Here is a 27,535-nt window from a genome sequence, read left to right as displayed (position 1 = left end):
GAATATGGACCAGAATGCAACAAACGTAAACATGGCAAAACGAAAGTGGAGGACTTTTGTAAGACTTTGTTTGGTTTATTCCTGAACAAGATAGTTTTAGTGCCAAAGGATTTACATGAAGAAGGTAAAAATGGCAAAAATTTTTCTAAATGCACTAAATTCTTTATACTTCTCTGCCATGTTTGTCTTGCAATACCAGGAACTCTTTCTGACTGGATTAGCACATTATTTTTTCTCTTGCCTCCCTCTGATTTTCAGAGGGTAAACGCTTTCCTAGCTATTCTCTTGTTTGTTTTACGTTTTTATGTGAGAAAAGTTTTAATGTGGATAATATTGAGACTTACGTGAAAAATAACTAGCTAGCACAAAAAAGAAGGCGATGAATTAATTTCGTTTCCTCGGAAAGATCGTTGTTGCAAACTTCGCAAAACCATTTCTTATTTTTTGTCACACAAGTGTTGGATCATCGATAAATCAATGTTGTCTTGATCAGACAGTTTTGGATGAAATTCTGTCTGCATCATTTCCTGGGTAATTGTTTTCTTTCCAGATAATATGACTGGAATGTCTTCTGTAGTCTTTTCTTTTAGTACCCATTCTAACATTACTAAAAATAAGGAAATATAAAATGATAAATAAAGAATATACACAAAAAAGCTTAGTAAAATGAACTTTCTACAACTAACATTTAATTTTATCATTGGTCGGCAAATTAACGAATGGTACCATCTTTTCTTTTGTTTTTCTGTTGGGCAGGCCAATTGCCGTATAAAGCCGTTTCAGTGTTCCTTTTTTGCACATTTTGGTGGGAATATGATGAGGGAGAACCCTAAATTAAGAATCATTTTTTATATAACAATATGCTAAAATTAGAAAATTGCAGAGAATTATAGACTGTAGTACTTATTTGAATCGTTATTATCCTCATATGGCTTCGATTCAAGAAGCACTCTCTATAGAACGAGAACTCTTGACATAAAGTTGAATATAATTATTTTTGTCATGACTACAAATTGCTTCATTTAACTGCTCGAAGCTCAAAAAACTCTGTCTGACCTCCATCTTCTTCCTTCGGCATAGAAGTCCTATTCGCGCCTTTTCTGGCTGGTTTCTGCTACTAAAACTTTCCTCATAACAAATTGAAATTTTATGCTAAGTATAAAAAATCTTTTTTTTTTATGAAACGAGAAAGAAAAGATTTTACGTACGAAGAATAGATACATTAATGCCATTAATTTTCGTGCGACTTTTATTTTCACGCAGGAAAGGTGCACGAAAATAAAAGGCGCACAGAAAAGGCCTATTTTCGCGCACTCTGCTGCGCAAAAATTAAAGGGTGTGCGAATTAGTGAAAATCACTTTTTAGCTATTTCTAAGCCTTTGATAACTTCAAGAGATCAAGTCATTTTTTCATTTAAGTACTTTTCCAGTCGAAAGGCTTTATTAAGAACAACAGTAAAAGAGAGCTACTGAGTTTAACTTCAATAAATTTCTTTCATGAATATAAAGGTCTAATCATCGATGACAATAACATTTTGTGTTTCTGGAATTATTTGAGTATTTCCAATGTCTTGGGTTTCAGGTACAGTTTGGGTCTGTGTTTCTGGTACTACGTCAACGCTTATCTCTTCTTGGGTCTCCTCTATTTCAGACTCAGGAACATGTTCGATATCAAGATCATTTTCGTCTCCTTAGCCTTCTTTGTCATTTTCTCCTTCCTCAGCAACTATCTGATCAGGCTCAATGTAATAGCTATATTAACCAGCTTCTTCATTTCCTCGAACACTTCATCCGTAGAATCTGCTTTAAGCACAGTCAAGAGAATCGGAATCTCTAAACCTCCTGTTGGAATGGGGGATGGCCTATATCTAGCACAATTAACACGAGTTTCCAATTTTCCACCATAATTCAAGAAGTAATGACAGAAACGACTGATTTCACGAGGGATATGTCCTACAATTTCTTTATCTGTCAGCTTTCCAGGTATTTTAGTCCCCAAGGAAATCACAAAAGGATCATAGACATTATTAATCTCTTGTTCCACTTTTAGACTTTGTCCTAATCTTGGTGTCCAAACTTCACGATATACATGAAATCCACGACTTGCACATCTCAAAATAATAATCTTCAATTCAATTCAATACGGCTTCACAAAGAAAAAGTTTTCTGAAGGTCCAACCAAGGCTAAAGAACGTCAAGGAAACAATTTTGATTGTTTTGTTTTTCGATTTTAGAACATTTGAATGTTTTTTTCGAAATTTGAATGTTCAAAGTGGAATTCGAATGTTTATAAGACGTGAATAACGTTGAGATGAACGCGAGAAAACTGTGATCACAAACTACTACACAGTTCTCTCAGCGGTCAGTCATGTCTTCTATCAAGAACTATTTTAGTAGTTCTGGCAAGTCTTCAGAGTCTTTGAAAACTGCTGTTCAAATTGCAGGTACAAAAACAAGCATCACTTCTACGGAAGAAAGAGAAGTGATAAGTGTTTTTGAGGATGCTGAACTTCCTAAGAATTCAAAGGGCGGAAGGTGAGAAAAATTCTTCTTCTGTTCATGTAAAACAATATTTTCAATGATTTCAAATTAAAATCATACATGGAACGTTAAAGGATATCTGAAGAGATGTATTTTAGAATTATATGAGCAAGCTCAAAATAACTGTTCTTACATTTGTCATATGACGTCTTTGGCAGGTCATTTCATGTATATTTTTTATATTACTTTTTTTCACTAAAATCGCCGGATACGGGAAGTACAGCCCCAAGTTGCGATGCACCATAGCAAAATACGCGATTGATCACGGTAAACGCCCAGCTGCTAAGAAATTTGGCATACCAGAGTCAACGGTGAGAGGATTTGTTGAATCTTACAAGAGAACCAGACAAGAAAACCCCAACACTGAGCTTGTAATTGTGCCTAAAAAGAAACGAGGTTGCCCAACGCTCCTTCCTGAGGAATTGGACCTGAAAGTGATGTCAATGATCAAATCAATGAGAGAATCAGGCGCTGTTATCAACTACAATATAATGGAGGCTGTAGCACTTGGAATCCTTACAGCTAATGACAGAACTTTGCTTGCCGCTAATGGTGGGCCCATTAAACTTGAATTGAAATGGTGTGAGTCTATCAAAAATAGGCTCAATTTTGTCAAAAGAAAGGCTACCACGTCTAAGCCTTTAATAGCGTTAATTAAAGCCTTTAATCCAGGTAATTTATGAAGGGAAGACCGATCGAAGTCAACCCAATTTCAAATTCCCTACAGAATTCCACGTCACCCAAACTTTAAATCATTGGGCTAATGAGAATACAAGTATCGAAATGATGAAGAAGATTTTGATCCCCTACATTAAAGAAAAATGGAAAGAATTGAAGGCTCCGAAGAAACCGTGGCTATTGATTTGCGATGTTTTCAAAGGGCAGTGGACAGACACAGTCAAGAAAGTTGTGAAAGCATCAAATGGAAAGATGGTTTCTGTTCCAAACAATTGGACGAATTACTTCCAACCGCTCGACCTCACCATGAACAAAAGTAGTAAGGATTTTTGCGCAACGAAGGGCAAACCTGGTACTCGAACGAAATTGCGAAGCAAATGTCTGAAGGCAAGCGTACGGATCAAATTAAGGTAGATGTCCGACTCTCAGTCGTCAAACCATTACATGCTAAATGGATTACCAAATATTACGACTACACCTGGAACCACCCAGAAATAATCATCAACGGTTGGTAAAAGTCTGGTGTTACCGAAAATCTTGAAAAAAAAATTAATTTAGACCCTTTTTAAACAAAATAGTTTTATTGTTTAGTATATCATGATTATTTTGTATGAACGGGCTTACTTAAAACCACAAGAAAAGAGTCATTTGAAAGCTGAAAAACCCTCTATCAATTACTTTTAAAATTTTCTCACTTCAAAAAAAATTGTAAATTTGGAGGTGCGCGAAAATTAAAGGGTGCGCGAATCGGCGTTTTTGAAGGTGCGCAAAAATTAAAGGCGTGAAAATAGTGTGCGCGAAAATAAAAGGCGCGCGAAAATTAATGGCATTAAGGTATAGGAAATCACAGATAAATAAAAAATAAAAAATAATAAAGTACGTGAGTGTCACGTACGAATAGAAAAAAAATATTAAAGTACGTGATAGTCACGTACAAATAGAAAAAAAATGTTAAAGTACGGTCACGTATGAATAGCCACTGCGATATTTTTCGTATTGATACAGGATAATTGTACTTTTGGGTCGACAACCTCACCTCAGATGCTACATATTTTAGCTGAAAAATTGATAAGCGAGTCATTTAAACGTGATGAGCGTTTCATACAGTTGCGATTATTTGTATTGATAATTGATGCGACAATGGTGCTTAAGGGTCCAACCTTGTTCCCAGGGCTTTTTGTCTCTTATAGGCACTGCACTCATTGATATGTCGGACAAAAAAGGCCCTGAGGAGGCTGGTATTATTTCCAGCTGTGATTGGTCAACAATCGTTTAAAGATGATAGGGAACAGCGGGTTGCCTTGTTTAACCCTTTTAGCTTTGTGCATTATCCCCATACGAAGTCTCACTTTTCCCATATGCTGATATATTATTCTGGTCTTGGTAATATTTCCATTAAAAAAAAATCAATCTGCGTCTTCGACCTTAGGTCCCACCATGTAGATTCCTGGAATCCCAAACTTTTCCTGTATGTATGGCAACCCAAAACAGCATTTAAGCCCTTCAACATTCGCAGACAATCTGCTCACCCTCACCATACTACTGTGCTCCATTACTTGCTCTGCAATTTTCTTAACCAATCACAACAAGAACAACAAACACGCTTCTTATCAGACATTATTTGTGGAATGGTGTTGTTTTTGCATGTTTCTTCAACACTGGACATGGTAGCTTTTTTGTATTGTTGTATGCAGATCTTTAATTGTATTGCAGCAAGCACTCTAGTACAATGCCCTTTTACATTTAGTTGCTTCACGTACTTCTATCTTTACAGCCAGTTGGTTAGGTTGGAAAGGAATGGAGCATAGGCAGTTTTTTCGTCATAATAAAAAAGGATAGGGGCTGCAAAATTGCTACTTTTGTACATGTATAGGCCATGTGGACAGCGTTTAAAGTTTGCCAGTTCGTTCTTACCAGTGCCCCCACGCAACAAAATAATCCACACTGGGCCCATAAAGATCTCGAAGTTTAGACAAATCTTCTCTCGAGCTTGGGCGACTTTTTGAATAAGATTTGAGCTTTTCGTCTGATAACTCCCAGACTCACTAAATTATTATTCCTGAAATGCGAAAACAATGCTTAAATTCTCCTTTACCATGAATATGAGTATTTGAGCATTTGCAATTATCTTTATGTTCATATTAGCAATATTTCATATTTTTTCAGTTTATTGAGAAATGTCTGAAGTAAAAGCAGAGTTAAAATTAGCAAAAGATTTTATTAAAAAGAAGGACTACAAGGAAGCATATAAACACTGTAAAGTGAGTATATAATGTTTGTTATGTTTTTTGTGTTTGGTTGTTCTATATTGAGACACAGTATAATTGAAATGTTTATCCCACTAAATACATTTGTGTTGGGAGTGTCTGACATGGGTATTGAATTACCTATATATTTGAATTAAAATGCCCAGGATTTAGCCAGTGATATCACAACATTTCACAGGTAAAATTTTCTATTGGTAAAACAGTTTCATTCAATTAATGAAAAGTAACTTGCAATTGAATGTATATGTGTCCCATTTTCTTCCAGAATGTACTTAAAACCGACAAAGAGAACTATAACGCATTGGTGTTTTTTGGCGTGTGTGCAACGGAACTGAATCACTATGAGCAGGCGAAAAAAGCTTACGAGAAAGCCATTGAAAAAAACAAGGATGACATTTTAGCATGGCAAGTATGTAGATCATTATATATAATGTAATACTCTATTTGTAAAGATTTAATAAACCACTTGAGTGTCATGATTTTAATGTTTTGTGGATCCAAGAAAAGACACAGAAGACGTATATACAATGTTCTTTTGTTTAACTAGGTTATTTAAAGTAATTTGTTATTTTATTAATAAATTGTTTGAATATACATAAAATAATTTTATTCCAAATAAAATAATAAGTAAAATCACACAATTATTTTCAAGCACGCAAAACTAAGTGTGTAGTTAAGCAGCGCGAAAAAGAAATAATAATTATGGGCTGTTCATATGCAGGAAAAACTTTCCTTGGTTGAGAAAAACCATGTGATAAGCATCTATTGTTTATTAACTACAGATTGAGTTAATTAATATGAATAAAGAATGGAATACAAAGGGATTATAAGTTTTCAATCAAAACTTTTTACCAAACTAAATGTTTCAACACTACTTGCAGGGTTTGAACAATAAAGTGCAGTGAATTTCAATTACATTTAATGGTAACTTTAAGACCGTATAACAAATTTTAAAGTACAACTCAAATAAATAATCTTTGAAAAAACTGTTTTCCAATCGTAATTTGAATCCTGACCTGTTTTTTAGTTCTGCAATGTAAATGTGAAACATGCATTCTATTGTAAAGCTTTGATAATGATTATGCTTTGATATTTTGTTTTTAACATTACAGGGCTTGTGTTCACTATTGGAGCGAATGAAAAATGACACATACAATGGAGAGCTGATAAAAACTTACAAAACTCTATTGGAGAAATATCCAAGGTACCAACAGACATACTGTTTTCAAGAAAAAAAATGGTTACGGGTTTTTATTTTCTACTGTTACTTATAGCGACAACGGAAAATATATTGACACTTCTAAAAAGCTTCTGGCTATTTTACGACAGGAGAAGAAACTTTCTGAGGTATGTTTTGTTTTGTAGTCTCAGAATAACCTTGAGAAATAAAAATATTAGCAACAATGCTCAGGTATCCCTTAAAAACCTATAAAGTTGTTGTTGTTTTGTGTTGTGCTTCTCTCTATTTTTTACTTATTTATTTTAATTCAGAAAAATCTGTAATTAAGCCATGTTTTGGGATTTCTTTTGTTACATGCCTGGTTTGTTAGACATCATTGTGTGTTTCCACTGTCTACCTGCATCACCTTAACATCTTATATAAAGCCAAACCAGGAAATTGTGTATCTGCCGTATTTTACTTTTTGTAAAAAAAAAACTTTCTCTGCATGTAGGTTGTGGAGTACCAGAAGAAAGTAATTCTGAAATATTCTTGTGGAAGTGATATTGTTGAAGCATGGAACACAATAATATCAACATTAACAACAATGGTATGAGATTTAAGGGGTTTCCAAGTTAAAAAAATAATGTTGGAGTTGTATAATCTTTTATAAAAGTTCTCAAGACATTTACATTTATATAGATATTCAGACATAATTAAGTTTAATAGGCCTGTAATAAGAGGGCAAGCACTGTCTTGGCATTTTTTCATGTTAATTAAGCTACTCTATAATATCTATTTATTGATAAATTTTGAATGCATATCCCTAAACAGGTCTATTTCTGACCTCGTAATTTATGTAGCATAATTAAAGCTGAAAATCTCCAATTGGGAATATCTCAAGAAAGAAAAAAAAAGAGCGAAATAATTAAACTTAAACTTGTTAATAGTAATAATAAGTCCAATGTTATTTATCACCCTGGGATCCCTTAATAGAAGATGCGAACTTAAGAAGTCAATTTCAATGTGTGTTTTGCTTTTTGGTTTTTCACTGAAGACCTTGTTTTATATATTAGTTGGAAAGTCAAGAGGACATGGAAGAAAAAGCCAGAATTGTTTTCGAGGTACATTATTTTACTAAAAACGTTAAATTGCTAAAGGTTATGATTTAGTGTGTTTCTTATACCCAGCATGTATGGTTTTAGCTCTTCAAAGCGTACAACTGTTTGATAGCCGAAACTGACAAATGGTCAATTAAAGCTGAAGAAGAGCATGAGAAGTTTATTAAGTTTTTACTGAAATTTAATGTGAGTTTTCTCTTTATTGTGTTTTTTATTTTGAAGAAAATTATTAGATGTAAAGTGTATTGTCTGTTATTCTAATAATAAAAATAGATAAAAATCAAATATGTTCAACCATTTGACCATGTTTGTATTCTATCAATGGTAATGGAGAAATAGTGGAGAATTTGAAACTACTACACTCGAAAATGGGGGTACTAAAAAGATTAAAATGGTGGGCTTTCTTTTCTAAATGTTGGGAATTATTTAATGTTATAATTATATCGTATAAATTGTTATAGCAAATAAAGCATTCAGAACTACCAAGCTTGACTGAAATTCTTTCACTGCTAACAAAATTTCATCACAAGTATGAGAGCAATGCTGAAATTTTAAAAAACTTATGTACAGCTTTGGTAAACCATTATTTTGGTATGTTATTTGGTACTTTATGAATTTATCTATTATTTTTCCAAACATTTATACAGTATAACCAATGACGGTTCTGATTCTCAATATGCATCAGTATTGTCAATTTAATTTTCCTCAAGGGTTAATCCATATGTGGCAACAACTCTCTCTATTTTCCAAGGTTGTCAATATGTCTTGTTTTAATCTAAATTTATTTTTTAATGTCATAGTGACAGATATTTTGACAGATGAATCAAGACAATATTTTGAAAAATATTTACAAATGGACACTGACAATGACTTGAATTCCATCATCAAGGGTGTTACTGAATATTCCAAAAGTTGTTACCAAACAGCATTGCAATTTTTCTCAAACGGTAAACAATCTGTCGGATGTTATTATTGTTTGAAAATGCTATCTATTCTCATATTGTAATAACAAGAAATTTCTGTAAATACACACAGCAACCTGCTGTTCCGAAATTTAAAATAAATATTTATGAACATGAGCATGAATGTATTACACAGAGCATAATGATTCTAAAATATTTATCATAACTATTTTAACCCGGGTGTAACCTGGAAAGCTCTGGTTGGTTTAATTTTAAGACATGTTTTACTCTTGGAAAGTTCGTTAATTTTTTGGGGGGCTTGACACATTGGACAGCATCATTAACACAAGACCTCTGCGTTGATTAGTTGCATCTTTTCTACCTTTTCTAGGTAACTGGGTATTTCGGTTTATAGATTGATTTATATTATATAAACTGATAGTGCCAACTGTGTGTTTATGTGATATGTGATAACTTTTCACACACAAACATGGGACTGCATCGCCTTGGCAGTTTCTTTAAGTTACTATATTTGTAAAGTGTCTTTAAACTCTGCACGAACTGAGTTGTGTTTCATTGAAAAAAAACTAGAAAAGTACATGGTTTTTAGTTGTTAAAATTCAGCCCATTTAAAAAAAATGATGAGTACCATTTCATTTTAGATTCTAAAAATCCAGTCATAATGTACTTTCGTGGCAGATGTCATTATCAAATGCATTGTCACAGGGAAGTACAATCTGTGATCAATCAGTGCCGTGTCAACACAGAACAGACTGTATTTCAAGAAACACGCAACCTACTGGAAAGAAAGCTAATGTAAGTTTACCATCTTGTATGTTTTTCAAATGATATGTGAATTTATAAATTTTATGATTTAATTTCATATTTTCAGAGTCTTAGAGTTACAGGTCTTGTTGGCAGCAGAAAAAATAGACGCAGAAAAAGTTGTTATGATGATGAAAAAGGTTATAGCCGTTATATATAACTTCAGAAATATTAAACGTTGTGCAAACTCAGTCAAGTTAATATATTTTTAAATTTTAGATGAATCTTGATGAAAACAAAATAGATGATTTGTTGTTGAGAATGGAAGCACATTTGAGCCTTGGTCAATTTGACAGTTTTAGAGAGGTGTGGCTAAACTTGAAAGTATATTATATGTTATAGAACTCTGTGAAACACTGTCAACTTTTTTTATCTGCGAACAGGATTTAGCAAAGAATGAAGTTCTAGAAGAAAAAATGACATTGGCGCAGAAGTTAAAGCATCTTCAACTGAAGGCAGAAGCTAGTTTTGTTGAAAAGAAATTTTTTGACGCTGAGATAAGGTTGCAATTTTTTGCATACATTATTTTAATAAGTGTATGAAAATTTCAAAGCAGACTTGGGCATGCTAAGCAAACTTTCATTTTCTAGGGCGAACATGCTGTTTTTTGGAAAATCTCTCAAATGTATATAGTGTTTTTTCTGACAAAAAATAAAACAATGTCAATTAAGCCTAAAGCTTTTTTTATGATTTTTTTCTTGGGAGGAAAATTCATGAAGAAACAAATATGTGATAAACCATGCATTGACGCTTAGAATATGCTTATTTCTTTTGTTAAATGTGAGCATGCTTATAAAAATTCATAAAGAAATATCATAATTTATAATCTTGCATCAAATTTTCTCTCTTTGATTTCCTAGGCTACAAGAAACGTTCAGAATTATGGATAACTCCAGGTCACATTTTCTGCTGGGAAAAGTGTATTGGTATCTAGGCGAATCAGAGAATGACTATTATAAAATGGCATACACAGAATTTCTCAAGGTATGTATGTCTGTTTTAAAACATATAAAATTGTATCAACTTATTTTTTTGTGTTTCAATACTTTAACATATCTATGCACATGGACTGATAGCCTTATAGTGAAGCATTTGTATTCAGTACAGAAAACTGCAATAATGTGGGACTATAAAAAACTTAAATTTTTTTTTTCTACTTTAGCATAAGGATAGGATTTTTATCTTAAACGGTTTTGTTATTGATTGTTGTGCCTGTACGGCTTCCATATCTCAAAAGAGACCTTTAAGTACACCAAGCCAAAATTATTGACAACAAAAAGGTTATACCACGCAATTATAATACTAAATACACATAGAAAAACAATAGGAATAAATCAAATGTATATTGACATTCCATCATCTTTAAAGTGCTTCCAAACCGACTTGTTTTAGGCTGCTAAAATGGATCCCCTGTACTCACAAACATTTGTTTTTCTTGGATTATATCAGAAATCGCTTATTAAAGATACTACGTAAGTTTCTTTATCTAAGTTGGAATTCAATCTCCTATTTGTTCTATTGATTTCCCATTCATTGCTATAGGAAAGCTTTGAAGTGTTTCGAAAAGGCAATCTCATTGGATTCATCTAACTCAGAAGCCGGACGCAATATTGGTGATATCTACTTGCAGTTAGATCAAGAGGTATATAGGATGCTTTTGTCTGTAGTATGTTTTACATAGAGTATGGTTTGATATAGTTTATGCAGATGTATAGTGTACTGTATATAGTATGTTTTTATACTGTATGTTTTGATATAGTTTGATATAGTTTATGCAGATGTATAGTGTACTGTATATAGTATGCTTTCTATATTCCTTGCTATTTATATGATGTGTTTTGTTTGAAGCATCATAAAATATGATACGGTGTATATTGTGTGTAGTATGCCCGATATGTAGTATGGTTTCCATACAGTGTGGTTTACATGTAACATATTTCGTATGTGGCTTGTTCTGGCATAGTTCTTTTTTATTGTTATTTATGTCTTTCTTTCAGGAAAAAGCATTGCAAGTGTATCTTGGTATAGTCTCTAAGAGTGAAGTTGGCGAGTATGTGTTCTAAACTTTGGAGTGAAATCTTCAATCTGATAAAATTCTAAATGATGTATTTATTCTGCATTCATAGAGCTGGGTGGGCGTGGATGAGATTAGGACTGATCTATCTGAAGCAAGAAAATGCTGATCAAGCCATAGTATGGTATGTGTTTATGCATTGTACAAGCATCGATAATTAAAATTAAGTTAATTGAAGTAGGTGCCACATGTTATCTTGCACTTTTATAAATTAAGATTGTTAACCTAATGAATATCGAATGGTATTTTATTTTGACTGTATTAAATTGCAATGTGTTTGATAGGATTTTTTTAAAAAACGGATTTATCTACTTTTGATGAACTTTTAGAATCTGAAATTTGACAATTCGATTCAACAAATTGAATCAAAAAGGGTGATACACGATCAAATTTGTTGCATCCAACAAATTGGATTCGATAAGATGGATCAGCGAATAATCAGAATAACCTGCGTGTAACTATACTCTCAAATGTATCTTCACATAAGAAAGAACAGAAAAATAAGAATTTTAGCTTATCAGGGTAAATGGTAATACAGAATGGTAGTAGCATTATCAGCATTTAAATTGGTTTTATCTTTTAATGTTTCATGTTTTCTATCTTTAGTTTCCAGCGTGCATTGCGAGGGAAGGCAGATATAAGGTATTTCTTTGAATTACGTTTTGTTTGTGCTTTTGTACAGTTCAATTTTGAATCCTTGTATTTTTTTAGTCATTACTGGGAATGTCTTGGTGATGCCTACTTCATGAAAGGCAGCTATACCTCTTCTATGAAAGCTTTTACGAAATCATTACAGGTGGGATGTTCTGATATTTATTGGGATTATAAGGAAAATTTAAGTCAAATTAAGAAAAATTGCTTAAGAGGGTGGAGAATGGAAAAAGTTCTGCAGAGGAATGTGAATTGACAATTGTTTCCTTTCGAATTCAGTAAAATATTACCTTTCTTGGAAGGCTTGTATTAAAACAAACATCCAACGAAGCAACTAAAGTTGACGTGGTATAGGTATTTGAGTTTTTCAAATTATGACCTCGCTTCAGTCATTCAGCCATGCCACTTTTAACAAAATGGTCCAGCCCATTAATGGAAATTCTCTTTGGTCAGTATCATTTGCAATCACTGCAAATTGCAGTCTTGGTTTAAAAAAATAATTCAAACAATGAATTTATTTTACCCTTCATGTTGCAATTTGATAATTCTATAGGTCTTATTATTTGTGATGTTAACATGTTTCCTTGGCATTTTTTTTAGTTGGATTCAAGTTCGATGTACTGCAAACACAAGTGAGTGAAATTGCAAAAACGTTCACGGTATCTGCTCCATGATGCACACCTCGTCGTGTGTGCTGAAGTAATGTGTTCTCTTTAGGATAGGACAGATCCGACAAATGTTGTGTCTTGCTGTTGAAGCTATCGAAGCCTATACCGATCTCCTAAAGGAACATCCTAATTATGTACCCGCTCTTTTAGGTACCTTTGCTTAGCTAATTTTTTGATTAATAATTTTGATTATTTTCGCTCTTTAAAAAAAATGTTGACACGTTTAGGTCTGGCACAGTGTTATCACCATTTGCAGAAAGAAAGTTTAAAAATGACGTTCGATGGACGAGCTGTTAGTCAAGCTCAGCAAGTGGTCAACCACCTTACAAGGTACGAAACAATCTATTTAAAGCTTACCTCCCACTTAAAAACAAAACATATCATTTAGAAATTTAAAAATATCTCTTTTTGCCACATTAACATTTTATCATTTACTTAGCTATAGGATTTTTTTGGTATATATTAACAAAGTCGGTAAAACGTTGAATTTTGGAGTTCGATTAGTTGCTCTATCCAAAAAGAAGTCGATAGAAACATAAACGGCGGTATGGCGGCTGTAAAAGCCCTGTCGCTCAACCCTTTCATATAACTAGCACACCTTTAAACAAACGTGGTTTGAATCAATGTATTTTAACTGAAATCCCGTCTAATTTGAAGTCCGTGTTTGCGTTAGATATTCTGATCAGCGTGCCATCATTCTTCATTGAGCAGCCATTTGTAAATTTAACTGCTACTAATTGTAGGGCCATTGAAAGAGAGCCTCGATATACGTGTTTATGGAAAACACTGGCTGATTCTTTGACGTCTCTTTATATTGCTAATGGTGACAAATGCAGGTATGTTTTAAGGTCTTATTCAAAATGGTATTTATAATTTTTGTTGCAAACACGGTATTCTTTTTAGACTGTCCATTCCTGCAGCGCTTCAAAAGTTTGTGTCATTTCAAGTGGAAGGGGTTGCGGACAAGCCAGCAATCATGGAAATTGCGTCAAGGTTATTTTTTCTCCATGCTTACATATCATAGATGTTTGTAACATTGTAGCCATCAAAACACTCTGTTGTAGAAGGTTATTTGCCCTTAAAGGATATTTATTTACTTTCAGGTGTTTCATGATGGCGGTGAAGCTACGAGAAGACATTGCATGTTTTTGGCACGACCTAGCTGTGTGCACATATAGATATGGAAAGGTGTGTAGTTGCCACTTAACGCCAATAGGGGATAACTCAAACTTTTATGTTCTCGAAGATTTTCATATGGTCTTTGTCCAGTGAATTGCAATGTGGACTGTCTGCGTGTCATCTTCATGGTTAATTGTTTTGCTTTTGTTCACTTTTACCCTGAATGTGTCTCACACGTGATACACATTTAACTCGAATATTTCTTTAATCTCCCCTGAAGGTTCGATTTAAGCGGCGGCTACTTTATTTACACTTTACTGTGACGCTGGAAGTCGATTTAAAGCTTGACAAGACTAAAACTCCAAATTGCATCATGCAACATATTTCTGCACACTTTTAGATCTTACAAGGAGAAGCAGGAAGGGAAAAGATTCTGCACAGCATACAGGTGTTTAATTGTTTATCTGGCAAAGTGTTTGTGTATTGTTCTTTGAAGCTATTAACTTCTTTATGTTTTTTAGATTGTTAAAAAAGCTATTCAATTAGATTGTAGCAATCATACATTTTGGAATAGCTTCGGGGTGATGACTGGTTGTTCGATTTCTTCCCAATGTTGTGGTCATTCGATTGATGGTGTGAATGTTTACAAGATTTCTCTTTTCGTTTTGAGTTTAAGTCTCTATCATGCCAAATCTTCTGGTTTTGGTAGACACTTCTCCCTAAAAGTGCTTCATTAACCTAAAAAATGATCAAATGATCAATTTTTGTTCCTATATATAACTTGTCAGGAATGTCAGGAATTTCACAATATTGCCAAAATGTCAAGAAGAGGTTAAGGATAATGTTTTTAAAAGTTAAAATTTGCAATAATTGGAATTCGGAGCTGTTCTTAAAAAAATAGTATTTTATAGTCTGTTCTATCACTTATGTTTGTAGCTCACATTTTTTGGGTAACTTAAGCCTTATAAGAATTTCTGTACCAGTCCAGAAATAGCTGAAAAATAAATAAGTAAGAATGTCAGAAATTTCGGTCAAGAAAGTCAAGAAAATAAGGAAATAAGGAGTTAGTATTGATAAGAAGATTATTGATGTCTCGCCAAACCTACAACATACAACAATGCAATTAACGAAGAAACTAAAAAAAATGAAAAGAATAATAAGATGAGAGTAGTGGAGATGAAAAAAAGCTGGTAAAATGACACTTTTCCTCTCCCCTTGTTTCTTCTGACATTTAACTTTGCCCTCCATTTGCTAGGTTGTCGTGGAACCGGACAAACTTGGAATATTGCTTTCGGCAAATATAAGAAAGTAGACAATTTTTATATCTCTAGATATACAAAACCCAGGGTTGAGTCAACATGCGTTTATTAAAGCTTTAGAAATCAACCCGCAGGTGAGGTTTGACATGACGCGCATGCGTTGTGTTTTTGCGTTACACGCGCGTTAATTGGTGTGTAACAATTAGTTTGATTGTATTAAATTTAGGACGCTCTAGTTTGGGCGAATCTTGGAGTATTGTATCTCAAGCATGATCAAGTCAAGGTAATGTGTCTGTCGCTAATGTCAAAAGCGATTTCTCGGATAGATGGTGTTATTATTATTTTTTTTTATTTTATTTTTTCAGGCTGCACACGAAGCCTTTAAAAAAGCACAAGCGTGTGACCCTTTATTAGTTCAGGGTTGGGTCGGTCAGGTTTGTAATCTTTTTGAAAAAGGAGCATGTTGTGGTCCTTGCCCTTGTTGTTGAAGTTTCGACGTCATTGTCGTCGTCGTCGTCGTCATTGTTGCCGTCGTTGCTATTCTTGTTTAGTCTTTGTTTACTGTATAACATACTGAAGGGTTTGCAGGTTTTCAACCATGCCACCACGACATTTTTGTATAAATTTAGTTCTCCTTATGTTAGACATGAGATTACAAAATTAATTTTAGAGCGCAAGAATATCGCGAACTGCGAACTCTCTGTGGCTGATCTGCAAACTGATCTTAATTTTCGATAGAAACAATGTCGTTAACGTTACTGGGTTTTTAATATAAAGTATGCTAATGAAAAAAAAAACGTAATAAATAATAAAACCTTGTTTCGTTGAAGTTTATATTAGAAAGATCGTTTCTTTGTTAAAAAGAATCGGACCAAAGCTTAGCCAATGATTTGTAAACCTGTCTTTTATGTCTTCCTCTTACTTTAATTCAGGCATATATCGCAGAGAGCATTGGTGACGAAGATGCTATGGATTTGTTTCGACATTCGACAGATCTCGACTTTCACGTAGGTCATAATTTGTGTTGTGTTGTGTATGATGTGTTAACCAAAATTCATCTATATGCGGAGTGAGCGGAACGAAGTATTATTAACTTCTTAGGGTGAATCAAGCCTTGCATACGCTCAGTGGGTTTGTAGCCTTCTGCATGTCAATAAAAAAGAATCTATATTACTTAGTACAAAACCAAGACCAGATTTGTCTCATTTACCCACACGTTCTCGAAAGATGGTACGCAATGCTTCGGTTGCTCTGCAGAAATTAACTGGTAGATATTTTTTATCTTAAAGAGGTTACAACTTACCCTATTTCCTTCTTTTTTTAAAAAACTTGATTATTGTAGAGCGTTGCAAGGTGGATCCATGGCTGTATAACACTCTGGGAAACCTTTTGGAACACGAAGCTTTGTATAAAAAAGCGGAGAAAGCATTTGAATGGTATGCTCTCGACACAAATTCTAATTTATTTTCTTTTAGCTTCAAGATAGAATGAGATTCTCTCTTTTTTTTAGTGCTCGCAAACTTTTAACTGAAAGCAGTGTTGATACTGAACAAACAGAAATTTTGAGAAAGGTACTGCTAAACCAAGCACGTGTGTTGTGGTAAGTACAAATTTGGTGCTGTGTAGTGTGAACACAAACTTATGGACAAGCTAGCGTACTGTTTTCTCTCTAGTGCAGTAGAAAAAATGATTAGGGACCTGTATACATTAGGTAAAGCGCTGTTTATAGCCACTTTCGTCTGTTTGTTTGTTGGTTTTTTCGTCTGTTCATTCATATTTTCGTTCATTCGTGTGTTTGTTTATTCGTTCGTTCGTAGCAACAAGTGTTTGCATGAAACAATCTCGGACAGAACTTTGTCGTCGCATGCAGGCTATCCACTACAAAAATGGCAAAAGTATAAAATAATCAATGTTTTGCATCCGACAGTCTGCGTCACACACAAGACCCTAAAGTTCGAGAAAAATGGCAATATATCCCAAATTATGCTGTCGTTAGCACATTTTAAAAGTTCGGATCTGGCCAAATAGTTTAAACCCATAAGTCAACTTTTACAAGTTCAAAATGCGCGACTCTAATACAGAAATAACCAATGTCATCACTAACTTCGAAATTTACAGTTTTGTCTACACATGAATTGATCAACATCGTCTAGTCCTTAATTTTCAACAAAGATTCTTAACCATCGTGTATATTTTTTTATATATTTATATACATATTGCGTACAACGCAGTGGTAAGTTGACAGCCGTTCTCATACAGTCTACCTAACCTCTTCTTGTTCAATTCACTAAACTTAAGTCAAACAAAAATTTCTCAAATATTCTATTCTCGAAAATATATAAATATTCTTTTTAGCGAACTAAAGAAATTCGAAAGTGCAATTGAGATCTACAACATGTCGTGTCCACAAACATCCAACGAGATTTGTGGTTTAGCTCTGGCTTATTTCGGTTCCGGTAATTTGAAGAAGTCACAAGAAGGTATTTTCAAATAATTTCTCACTTTTTACTATTTTTCTCTATATTTAACTATTTTTTATATAACCATATTTGGACCTGTCTGGTACATGCATGGTCCTATAAAATGACCTTTGTCCGTCTGTTCGTCGTCCCGTTCCCAGAATCTAAGCGTTTTATTTTTAAATTTTCAAACTTTTGTGAGGATTAAATTATTAGGTTTTTTCTGATGTGTTAAATCCAAGTAGGTCCATTTTATAGTTTCACTTGTTTCTCTATATTAAACTATATTTTATATAACTTTTTTTAGCCTACGAAAAAGCTTTATCACTTTCGACTGTGGATAGCGAGAGCTCTTCAATCTTGGCAGCATTGGGTATGGTATCGTATGCTTTAAGAAATTCCGATGCAGCTAAAGCTTTGCTATTCCAAAGGTCAGGTTGGTTATGCTCTTTGAACTATGTCAAGGTAAAAACATGTTTCTAATTATGTAAAAAATCTCCTTCTGCAGTTCGCAGATGAAACCGTGCAGCGAACATGGTTTGATGGCTTTGTCGTCTCTTGGTTTAATGTCCGGGGACGGTACACTTGCGACAGCTGCTTTGATGGAGTTGGCAAAACATCCACTTCGTGGTAAGTAGCAGCTCTACATATCTGTTATAAAAATTGAGGCTGGTAATCTAATCTTTTTTTTATTTGTTTGTAGACACTGAAAGTTATGATGTGAAGAGAACAAAGTTAATGACGTGCTTTCATCTGTTGCAGGTTAGCTTTCTACCGTTTTAATAACTTGCAGAGCCTCGATGCCTTTAAATAATTTGCAGAACTTCAGTGCAAGTTAGCTTTCTTCTCTTCTAATAATTTGCAGAACTTTGGTGCGGGTTACCTAACTTCTAATGATTTGCAGAACCTCGATGCAGGTTAGCTTTCCTCCCTTTAAATAATTTGCAGAACTTAGGTGCAGGTTAGCTTTCTTCCCTTCTAATAATTTGCAGAACCTCGATCCAGGTTAGCTTTCCTCCCTTTTAATAATTTGCAGAACTTTGGTGCAGGTTAGCTTTCTTCCTTTCTAATAATTTGCAGAACCTCAATGCAGGTTAGCTTTTCTCCCTTCTTATAATTTGCAGAACCTCGATGCAGGTTAGCTTTCCCTCCTTTAAATAATTTGCAGAAATTTGGTGCAGGTTAGCTTTCCTTTTTTTTAATAATTTGCAGAACTACTTTTATTGCAACTTGTATTATATAGGGGCAAACAAAAGCGGCACAAAGAACTATTAATAAAGCCATCATGAGGTAAGATAAATTGTTTTTTAGGTAGGTAGATTTAGCCTGTAGCAAAGTCAAACTGGTAGTACATCACTTTACCGTGTCACATTTTGTTATTGTTTCTCTAATAGATATCCAAACAATTCTACACTGTGGAGTGATTTAGCCAACTTTTTCTTACAGCATGTTCCAAGTAACATGAAGGTATGTTTTATTTTTTTCCACTTATGAATCGACCAGAGTTCGGATTGTTTGTGGGTATATAATTCCTATTATTTGTTTTAGGGAGCACTCCACTGTATGGCTGTGACAAGATGCATGGGTCCTTCACAGGTATGTGTGTATCCTCCCTTCATATCATTATCACCACAGGCGTTCTTCAGTTTATTTATTTTTCTTTCCCAAATATTTCTATTATTGTTTTTGATTTTACAAGCTGGTACTTCGAAGTATGTCATTATTTGAACGTTTTTAGATAGTTTCAAAAAGACAAGCGACAGTATCTCTCGGTTTCCCTGTGTCCACACCACGTGACGCAATACGAGCTGCACAACGATTGGTGCACAGCCAACCCGAAGATGCGAAGAGTTGGGTTCTCCTTTCGACAGCATTGTTGACTTCTTCTATTCTAGAGAAAGATCAACAACAAGCAGAACATTCTGTAGTCAGGTTTACCCACTTGGCTTTGGAAAAAGGTTTGTTTTTCTTATTTACTAATAAAATGTAAAAAAGCCTGTTGAAAAAAGATATAGCAGTTAGGCTCTGAACCTTCTATTTAGTAGGATAACTAATCTTTCAAAAGATAATCTCTTTTTTTTAGTGGATCAACAGCTGAATGTCCTGAAAAAGCAATGCCAAGCGTTTGCTCCAAAAGATAAAATTTGTCTTACCACATATTCTCGTCTCTACTCGTGGATGATGAAGTCTTTTGTGCTTACTAGTATATATTATGGAGATGTTACAGCCGCTCACTCCTTTTGTGATAAAATCATTATGTCACTTAACGGAGATAAAACACAAGAGGACTTCCTTTTCTTGAAAGGCTTGGCAAAGAATCAACTGCAACATCCAAATTTCGAAAGAGAGTCATCTCATGAAAATCTACCTTTCATGGCTACCGTTGCCTCTAGATCTTCAGCTCCTTGGATTTGGCGGGTAAGATGAAAAGTTATTTTTGTTCAAACTAGGGGACTGACTAGCAGTTTGAACTATACCGCTCTCATAAAAGCTTGCTGCATGTTTAGATCCTTGCTCAGTTGTATGAACGCATGTCGATGCCAGAACACGCTGAACGCTGTTACCGTGAAATTATCAAACAACGTATTCAAAATGGCGAATTAGTCTTTCCCGCGCTTTTTAAGTTGTGCATGCTATGCATAAAATCGTACTCTGTATCGAAAGCTGATGTGTGGTTGAAGCATGCAAGTGACACAATGTCAGAGGTTAGATTATAAATTCTTTTGTCGAAGAAAATTGAGGTGAAAAGGTTTAAGGCGCTTGAAAGATTTTAACTAATATTGTTCATACGAGGCATGTTGATCCAGATTGCAGTGTGGGTTCAGCTAGGTAAAATCAAGCTTCACCAAGCCAGACCGGCAAGTTGATACGAGACAAATTTATTCTACTTAACCGGAAAAGGCAATGCGCAATGTTTCTCATATTAATGCTTATACCATACTATATAATACAATTTTTTGGCAGCTTTTTCTACCTGGTTGGCTTGCATATTAATAACTCGATTGAAATTACTGTCAAAATTTTGACATTTTAGTTGGTGAAGTTGAAAGAAGACTCGGATGTACTAACTCTCCTTCGCGCTGTTTTATTTTATCAACAAGGAAATAAAAAGTTAGTATTGTTTCTTCCAGTTATATTCCCGTTTTCCTGTGGTTTTTACTTATCAGCACGAGTTTTCTCTCTGTTTATATCTGTATATCACTTATTGAACATGTATCTATTCTTATTATTATTATTGAAATTGTTTACCCAGGATAACCTCTTTAGGTCCTATTGGTACTGCTATCGACGAGGGTCCTGCGAAGGGATCCTAGTGCTTTTAAAGCTCCTAGTTGAGCTACGGAAGTCGTGCAAGCACAGCAATCGCTTAACTAGACAACCGCCTACGATATAAATCCTATTTTCAGGTTGAGCGCTAAGCAGAATGGATAGATTCACACTTTTATAGTCTCTGGCATGACTCGGTCGAGGTTTGAACCCAAGGCCGGCGCACTGAAAGCGAACGTTTTACCACTAGGCTATCAGTCCCAACCTTTAAAAAGTTGTTCCAAGTGAATGAAATTCTAAAGAGCTTCCGTACGATGTATTCTCTTTTTTTTAGGGCAGCGCTGAAATATGTTGGTAAATTGACGTTTGTCTCATGTCGTGAGTTGTTGACGATACAGGAGAAGTTATTGCAAGCATGGAAGTGATGCTGCCATGTTTGATGTTTTTATTACCATGACGTTTCAGAGTGAACAGTTCGCAAATATTTTTTGACATATCTTAAACAGAAAAGCATATAAAATGGCGGAATATAATAATCATATTGTGTATGATCGTTTTAACCCTATTCGGTCCGGGGGGGGGGGGGGGGGGGGGGGCGGATTCCGCCTCCCCCTGACGGTTTTTTTTTAATAACTCCAGATTGCTTTGTTATATGGCTATGATACTTACTGAGTTTCAACATTTATCTATTAGACACCTGCATGCTAATTTTTTAGGTCCCATACCTTTCAGAGGCTTTGATATTGGCCATTACTCGAAACTACCCCTAAAAATCTCTATGAAATCCTTATAATGGGGAAAATATAATAACTCCTGTTAGGATTATCCTTAGAACTTGAAACTTGCAACACAACTTTATTTCATCAAGAAGAATCATTTTGACTAATTTGAACACGTGACTAATCCGATTTCCCGATTTTGTCGGATTTCACCCGAAAATCGGAAAAAAAACGGATTTTTAGGCAATTTTTGGCAATTTTTTATCCGATCCATGTAAAAACCGGAAGATATGTTAAATAACTTTTATTTAGCTTTCAGAAACTTCAAACAGAATGTAAAAATTCGTTCTAGAACGAAAGTAATTATATTTTAAGCAGATAGTGGCATTTTTGACAATTTTCAAGCTTCTGATGACGTCACAGAAAATGTGCTGACGCAAGCAAAAGTTTTTTGGCGCAATTTTGTTCCTTTTATGACGTACTATAAGTGTGCCAAGTTTGATTCAATTTGAACAATCCTATGAAAAGTTATGGAGGGGGGGGAGGAATCCGCCCCCCCCCCCCCCCCCCCCGGTCATAGTATGTTCGAAAAACCCCGGACCGAATAGGGTTAAGGGAAACATCAAACTTTTGTTAAAAACTTCACTTTTACTGTCTTTTTAAATCCCTCTTTTATGATTCATAAGAAAAATTTCGTTTTTCCCGTGATGTTGTCTGACAATAAAGTATCTGGTTCTGTAAAAGCGTAACAGCTTCTAAACTTATTTAATCACTGCAGTAACACATAGTTTGAAACGAGGGTTTATTTATGCCATTGGAACCACTGATCTATGCCATTGGAGCCACTGATCTACGTTTACAAATCAATAAAGGTGACGATAAAGTCGTCGACTAAAACCAAGGAGAACCATATGTTTTCAAGAACTTGAAAGATTTTGGTCCAGTGAAATATACAATGACTTAAATTCAACATAAAGTAAAAAACAACGAGTAATACTACTCCGAATGTGTGATTTAAATTTATACATACAAAATACTGCGCCTGTAGTCTTGCAACGAATTCCAAAGATTAACCGTGGAGAATGCCTAAGACATAGTGCTGAGTATGCAATTTTAAGACTTTTTGTAACACGGGGTGTGCCTGAGGAAACGTTGTATTTGAAGTCTTTAATGAAAATAAGCGTTTTTCTTACAAATCAACCCCTTTCACGTGCTTTGAACTGCTTCATCAAAATTATGTCAAGGCCGGTCCCGTTATATTTAGTTTTCCCGCGCGTATATATATACTAGTTCGTGTGTACAACTTTGTTTAAACAATTTAAATTCTTGTTTTGTAGAAATGCACGCAATGTTTATTCTTTTTAAGCTATAAAATACGTTTTCTTACAGCCTCGTTTTCATTCCTCAACATTTCTTAAACGCAACCTCGTTTCTAGGGCCTTTCTTCTCTTCTTTAATATAAAAACAGCGCCGGCTCTAATACCAAAAAAAGCGAAAAAAAGATTCTGGGAACGAGGTTGACGTAGATGCAGATTTGTTTTTGCCCCATTAAGCCTTGTTAACATTTGTTTGCTTGGAATAACGCGAATTATTTTTCTTTTTTTTTTGCAAAAGAAATTTTGTGGATCAGGTAATTACAAGTTTTACGCGAATATTAACTTTCGCAAATAGCGCAAAAATTGCGAAAGTTTATCCCCACGTGAATTGCGTTCATTATGGTAAAAAAATTCAGAAACACATTTTTCAGCAATTCACGTAGAAGCATGATGCGTACAAAACAAGAACAAACAATATACCTTTGTTTTCGAATTAACTCACGGAATATTTTCACTACTTTTAAACCAATCAGTATACTTTAGTTGAATTTTAAACCAATCAGGTTAGTTCTTGGTAATAAGAAATTATATAGCCACGTAAAAAAGTGTTTTTTGAAAAAATGAAAGGATCTATTTTAGTTTTTGCAAAAGGGGGTGAGAAGCGCAACAGGTAAGGTAACTGATACTTTATATCAGAGAATAGTCATTGGATGTTACTTTATATCAGAGAATGGTGATTGGATGTTACTTTATATCAGAGAATGGTGATTGGATGTTACTTTATATCAGAGAATGGTGATTGGATGTTACTTTAAATTAGAGAATGGTGATTAGATGTTACTTTATATTAGAGAATGGTGATTGGATGTTACTTTATATTAGAGAATGGTGATTGGATGTTACTTTATATCAGAGAATGGTGATTGGATGTTACTTTATATCAGAGAATGGTGATTGGATGTTACTTTATAACAGAGAATGGTGATTGGATGTTACTTTATATCAGAGAATGGTGATTGGATGTTACTTTATATCAGAGAATGGTGATTGGATGTTACTTTAAATTAGAGAATGATGATTGGATGTTACTTTATATCAGAAAATGGTGATTGGATGTTACTTTATATTAGAGAATGGTGATTGGATGTTACTTTATATCAGAGAATGGTGATTGGATGTTACTTTATATTAGAGAATGGTGATTGGGTGTTACTTTTTAACAGAGAATGGTGATTGGATGTTACTTTATATCAGAGAATGGTGATTGGATGTTACTTTATATCAGAGAATGGTGATTGGATGTTACTTTATATTAGAGAATGGTGATTGGGTGTTACTTTATATCAGAGAATGGTGATTGGATGTTACTTTATATCAGAGAATGGTGATTGGATGTTACTTTATAACAGAGAATGGTGATTGGATGTTACTTTATATCAGAGAATGGTGATTGGATGTTACTTTATATCAGAGAATGGTGATTGGATGTTACTTTAAATTAGAGAATGGTGATTAGATGTTACTTTATATTAGAGAATGGTGATTGGATGTTACTTTATATTAGAGAATGGTGATTGGATGTTACTTTATATTAGAGAATGGTGATTGGATGTTACTTTATATCAGAGAATGGTGATTGGATGTTACTTTATAACAGAGAATGGTGATTGGATGTTACTTTATATCAGAGAATGGTGATTTGATGTTACTTTATATCAGAGAAAGGTGATTGGATGTTACTTTATATTAGAGAATGGTGATTGGATGTTACTTTATATCAGAGAATGGTGATTGGATGTTACTTTATATTAGAGAATGGTGATTGGATGTTACTTTATATCAGAGAATGGTGATTGGATGTTACTTTATATTAGAGAATGGTGATTGGATGTTACTTTATATCAGAGAATGGTGATTGGATGTTACTTTATATTAGAGAATGGTGATTGGGTGTTACTTTTTAACAGAGAATGGTGATTGGATGTTACTTTATATCAGAGAATGGTGATTGGATGTTACTTTATATCAGAGAATGGTGATTGGATGTTACTTTATATTAGAGAATGGTGATTGGGTGTTACTTTATATCAGAGAATGGTGATTGGATGTTACTTTATATCAGAGAATGGTGATTGGATGTTACTTTATAACAGAGAATGGTGATTGGATGTTACTTTATATCAGAGAATGGTGATTGGATGTTACTTTATATCAGAGAATGGTGATTGGATGTTACTTTAAATTAGAGAATGGTGATTAGATGTTACTTTATATTAGAGAATGGTGATTGGATGTTACTTTATATTAGAGAATGGTGATTGGATGTTACTTTATATCAGAGAATGGTGATTGGATGTTACTTTATAACAGAGAATGGTGATTGGATGTTACTTTATATCAGAGAATGGTGATTTGATGTTACTTTATATCAGAGAAAGGTGATTGGATGTTACTTTATATTAGAGAATGGTGATTGGATGTTACTTTATATCAGAGAATGGTGATTGGATGTTACTTTATATTAGAGAATGGTGATTGGCTATTGGGACTGTGTACAAGTACATTTAAAAATTTCATGTATGATTCTATGTTTTTGGTTGTAGCAAGTGAAAATATTTTTATAAATAAAATAAATTTTTAAAAAATTGTTACACAAATTCTGTCTATGCCATATTCAGCTAGTAAAAAGGTATTTTCGTTTCTAAATAAAAATAAGCACTTCTGCAACAAATCAATGCATATTACGCCCTTCAACAAATCAACGCCTATTACGCCCTTAAGTGATTTTAGGCAATGTAATTCAAAGATGAGTCAGTCAAATCTAAAATTGGTTTATTTTTCAAAATTGAAATACTGGCCAACCTCAATTGTAGGTCCTTTTTTTTTTTTTTTTTTTTTTTGTATATCTAATGGGAAGACGAATAAGGGCAGCGACGGTGAGGGACGAAAAGTCCTGGAAATGAGGTTGAAGTACTGGTGCTGTTAATTATTTTAAATAAACAAGTTGTTACCTCGTGGAACAATACACGGGAATCCCCCATTCACAACAAAGTTGATAAAAACATCGTTTCTGCTATTTTGTGTGTCCGTAGCACGACTTTACGGGTATTGTTAATGCAGAGAACAAGACAATACACGATTTTATAATATTACCAGATTAAAATTTCATCCTTTACGAAGAAGAGTTCGTTGTAAAGAGGTGCATATATTCGCTATAAATTTTCGCGGTAGCTACAATTTTTTAAACAAATGTCGCCTCTCACTTAAATTTGTTTTATTTTAATTTTAATTTTCCCTTTGCGCAATTCGACAGGTACTTCATATAATGTGAAATGACAGTAGCATGGTATTTTAAAAATATATACAAAGTATTATTTTGTGGTTTTGTCATGTTTTGCTATCAAGTTTTGTTTTAAATATTGAATTTTAGTTAATTTAAGATCTTAATAATTCGAGATCTTTTTATCGGTCGAGAAATTCGTTTTTAATGAAGGGTTCAAACCGTCAACAACGATAATGTTTGCATATTCGTAATAAAATTATGGTACTTTCTTTTGTGACTGACAACTTGATGTGTATTTCTTTGATTAAGTATTTGACTTGGTGTCAAAAAAATTACTTAAAAAAATGGATATGATTGAAAATGATTTTTGCCGCACCTTTTTTAATGTAATTTTTCAGTGCAAAACAAAATGCTGGTGCCTTTTGTCCTTGAAATAATGATAAGGTGATTTTAACATAGAATATTGGAGATTATCAACAATTAAAAAGCGATAATTAAACATTTTCGCTTCCGCTAAAAGAATCCAATGCGCAAATTTTTCTCGCTAAACTTTAGCCATAGTCTGAAAAGAATGAGAAAGCGAAAAAAAAATGATGACTATGAGAACGACGATAAATTATGTAGTTAATTATAGCGTGCTAATCAATTTCACCCTATTTTTTTAGTATGATTGCCATCTTTACTTTATCCCTCTTCCCCTTATCCCCCTCCCCCAAATTCATCCGCATCTATGTCATTTATAAAAATTTATTTTCGTACATGATGTGAATGTGCATTATGGGTAGTAATATCGACAATGCAAAACGTTCCCAGCATACTTGTGACGATATTTCACAATTACTTCAAAATTACAGATACAAGTTCTACATACACATAAGTACAGGCATGGGATGTATTTATATACATAAGTGTATCAGGTACGTAGAATAAAATGGCAGGAGTAAGTAGAACACTGTGCAGTCTTATCATCTCACACCTTACCTAGCCGTCATTAAAAAGAGCGTCAAATAAAAATTGATAATTAAAAACTTAATAAAATATTAAATGTTATGTTAAATAAAAGAAAGCGTTTAATTATCACACGTAGTGTTGTTTCAGAAGAAGACTTGTTCGTTATTACTTCGTAACAGCTGATTTCTTAGTGCAATTTTAAATTGTTTTGTAGATGGAATGCTTTTTATTTCATCGTTTAGAAGCATGGTCCAGATTTTTGGGCCTCGGTTTGAT

At 33.9% G+C, this 27,535-nt stretch overlaps 1 protein-coding gene across 3 annotated transcripts; it reads left to right on the top strand.

The window, feature by feature from the left end:
• Window positions 1-7: 7 nt before the first annotated feature.
• Window positions 8-21,536, top strand: LOC130647742 (SKI3 subunit of superkiller complex protein-like). 3 transcript variants are annotated; one of them, XM_057453710.1, is made up of 48 exons: window positions 8-124; window positions 5,386-5,480; window positions 5,752-5,895; window positions 6,599-6,690; window positions 6,761-6,833; window positions 7,160-7,255; window positions 7,722-7,769; window positions 7,851-7,952; window positions 8,228-8,357; window positions 8,567-8,713; window positions 9,331-9,484; window positions 9,561-9,633; window positions 9,713-9,799; window positions 9,877-9,995; window positions 10,354-10,477; window positions 10,886-10,965; window positions 11,036-11,135; window positions 11,491-11,543; window positions 11,620-11,691; window positions 12,174-12,209; window positions 12,279-12,363; window positions 12,819-12,850; window positions 12,936-13,036; window positions 13,114-13,216; window positions 13,630-13,722; window positions 13,790-13,879; window positions 13,990-14,074; window positions 14,406-14,453; window positions 14,527-14,638; window positions 15,337-15,398; window positions 15,491-15,547; window positions 15,630-15,698; window positions 16,197-16,271; window positions 16,366-16,531; window positions 16,607-16,700; window positions 16,775-16,864; window positions 17,620-17,744; window positions 18,031-18,154; window positions 18,232-18,353; window positions 18,427-18,485; window positions 18,967-19,013; window positions 19,118-19,190; window positions 19,272-19,319; window positions 19,462-19,681; window positions 19,807-20,141; window positions 20,231-20,428; window positions 20,758-20,834; window positions 21,325-21,536. In XM_057453710.1, the coding sequence occupies exons 2-48, from the start codon at window positions 5,397-5,399 to the stop codon at window positions 21,413-21,415; spliced, it is 4,695 nt and encodes a 1,564-aa protein (XP_057309693.1). In that variant the 5' UTR covers window positions 8-124; window positions 5,386-5,396; the 3' UTR covers window positions 21,416-21,536. The 3 variants fall into 3 exon arrangements, with proteins under 3 accessions (XP_057309693.1, XP_057309701.1, XP_057309685.1); XM_057453718.1 differs by lacking the exon at window positions 8-124 and adding an exon at window positions 1,470-1,479 and having other exon boundaries at window positions 5,385-5,480; XM_057453702.1 differs by lacking the exon at window positions 8-124 and having other exon boundaries at window positions 3,805-5,480.
• Window positions 21,537-27,535: the final 5,999 nt, after the last annotated feature.

This window comes from Hydractinia symbiolongicarpus, chromosome 1 (assembly GCF_029227915.1).
Source record: "Hydractinia symbiolongicarpus strain clone_291-10 chromosome 1, HSymV2.1, whole genome shotgun sequence".
Taxonomy (NCBI): Eukaryota; Metazoa; Cnidaria; class Hydrozoa; order Anthoathecata; family Hydractiniidae; genus Hydractinia; species Hydractinia symbiolongicarpus.
This window is presented reverse-complemented; position numbering and strand designations above follow the sequence as displayed.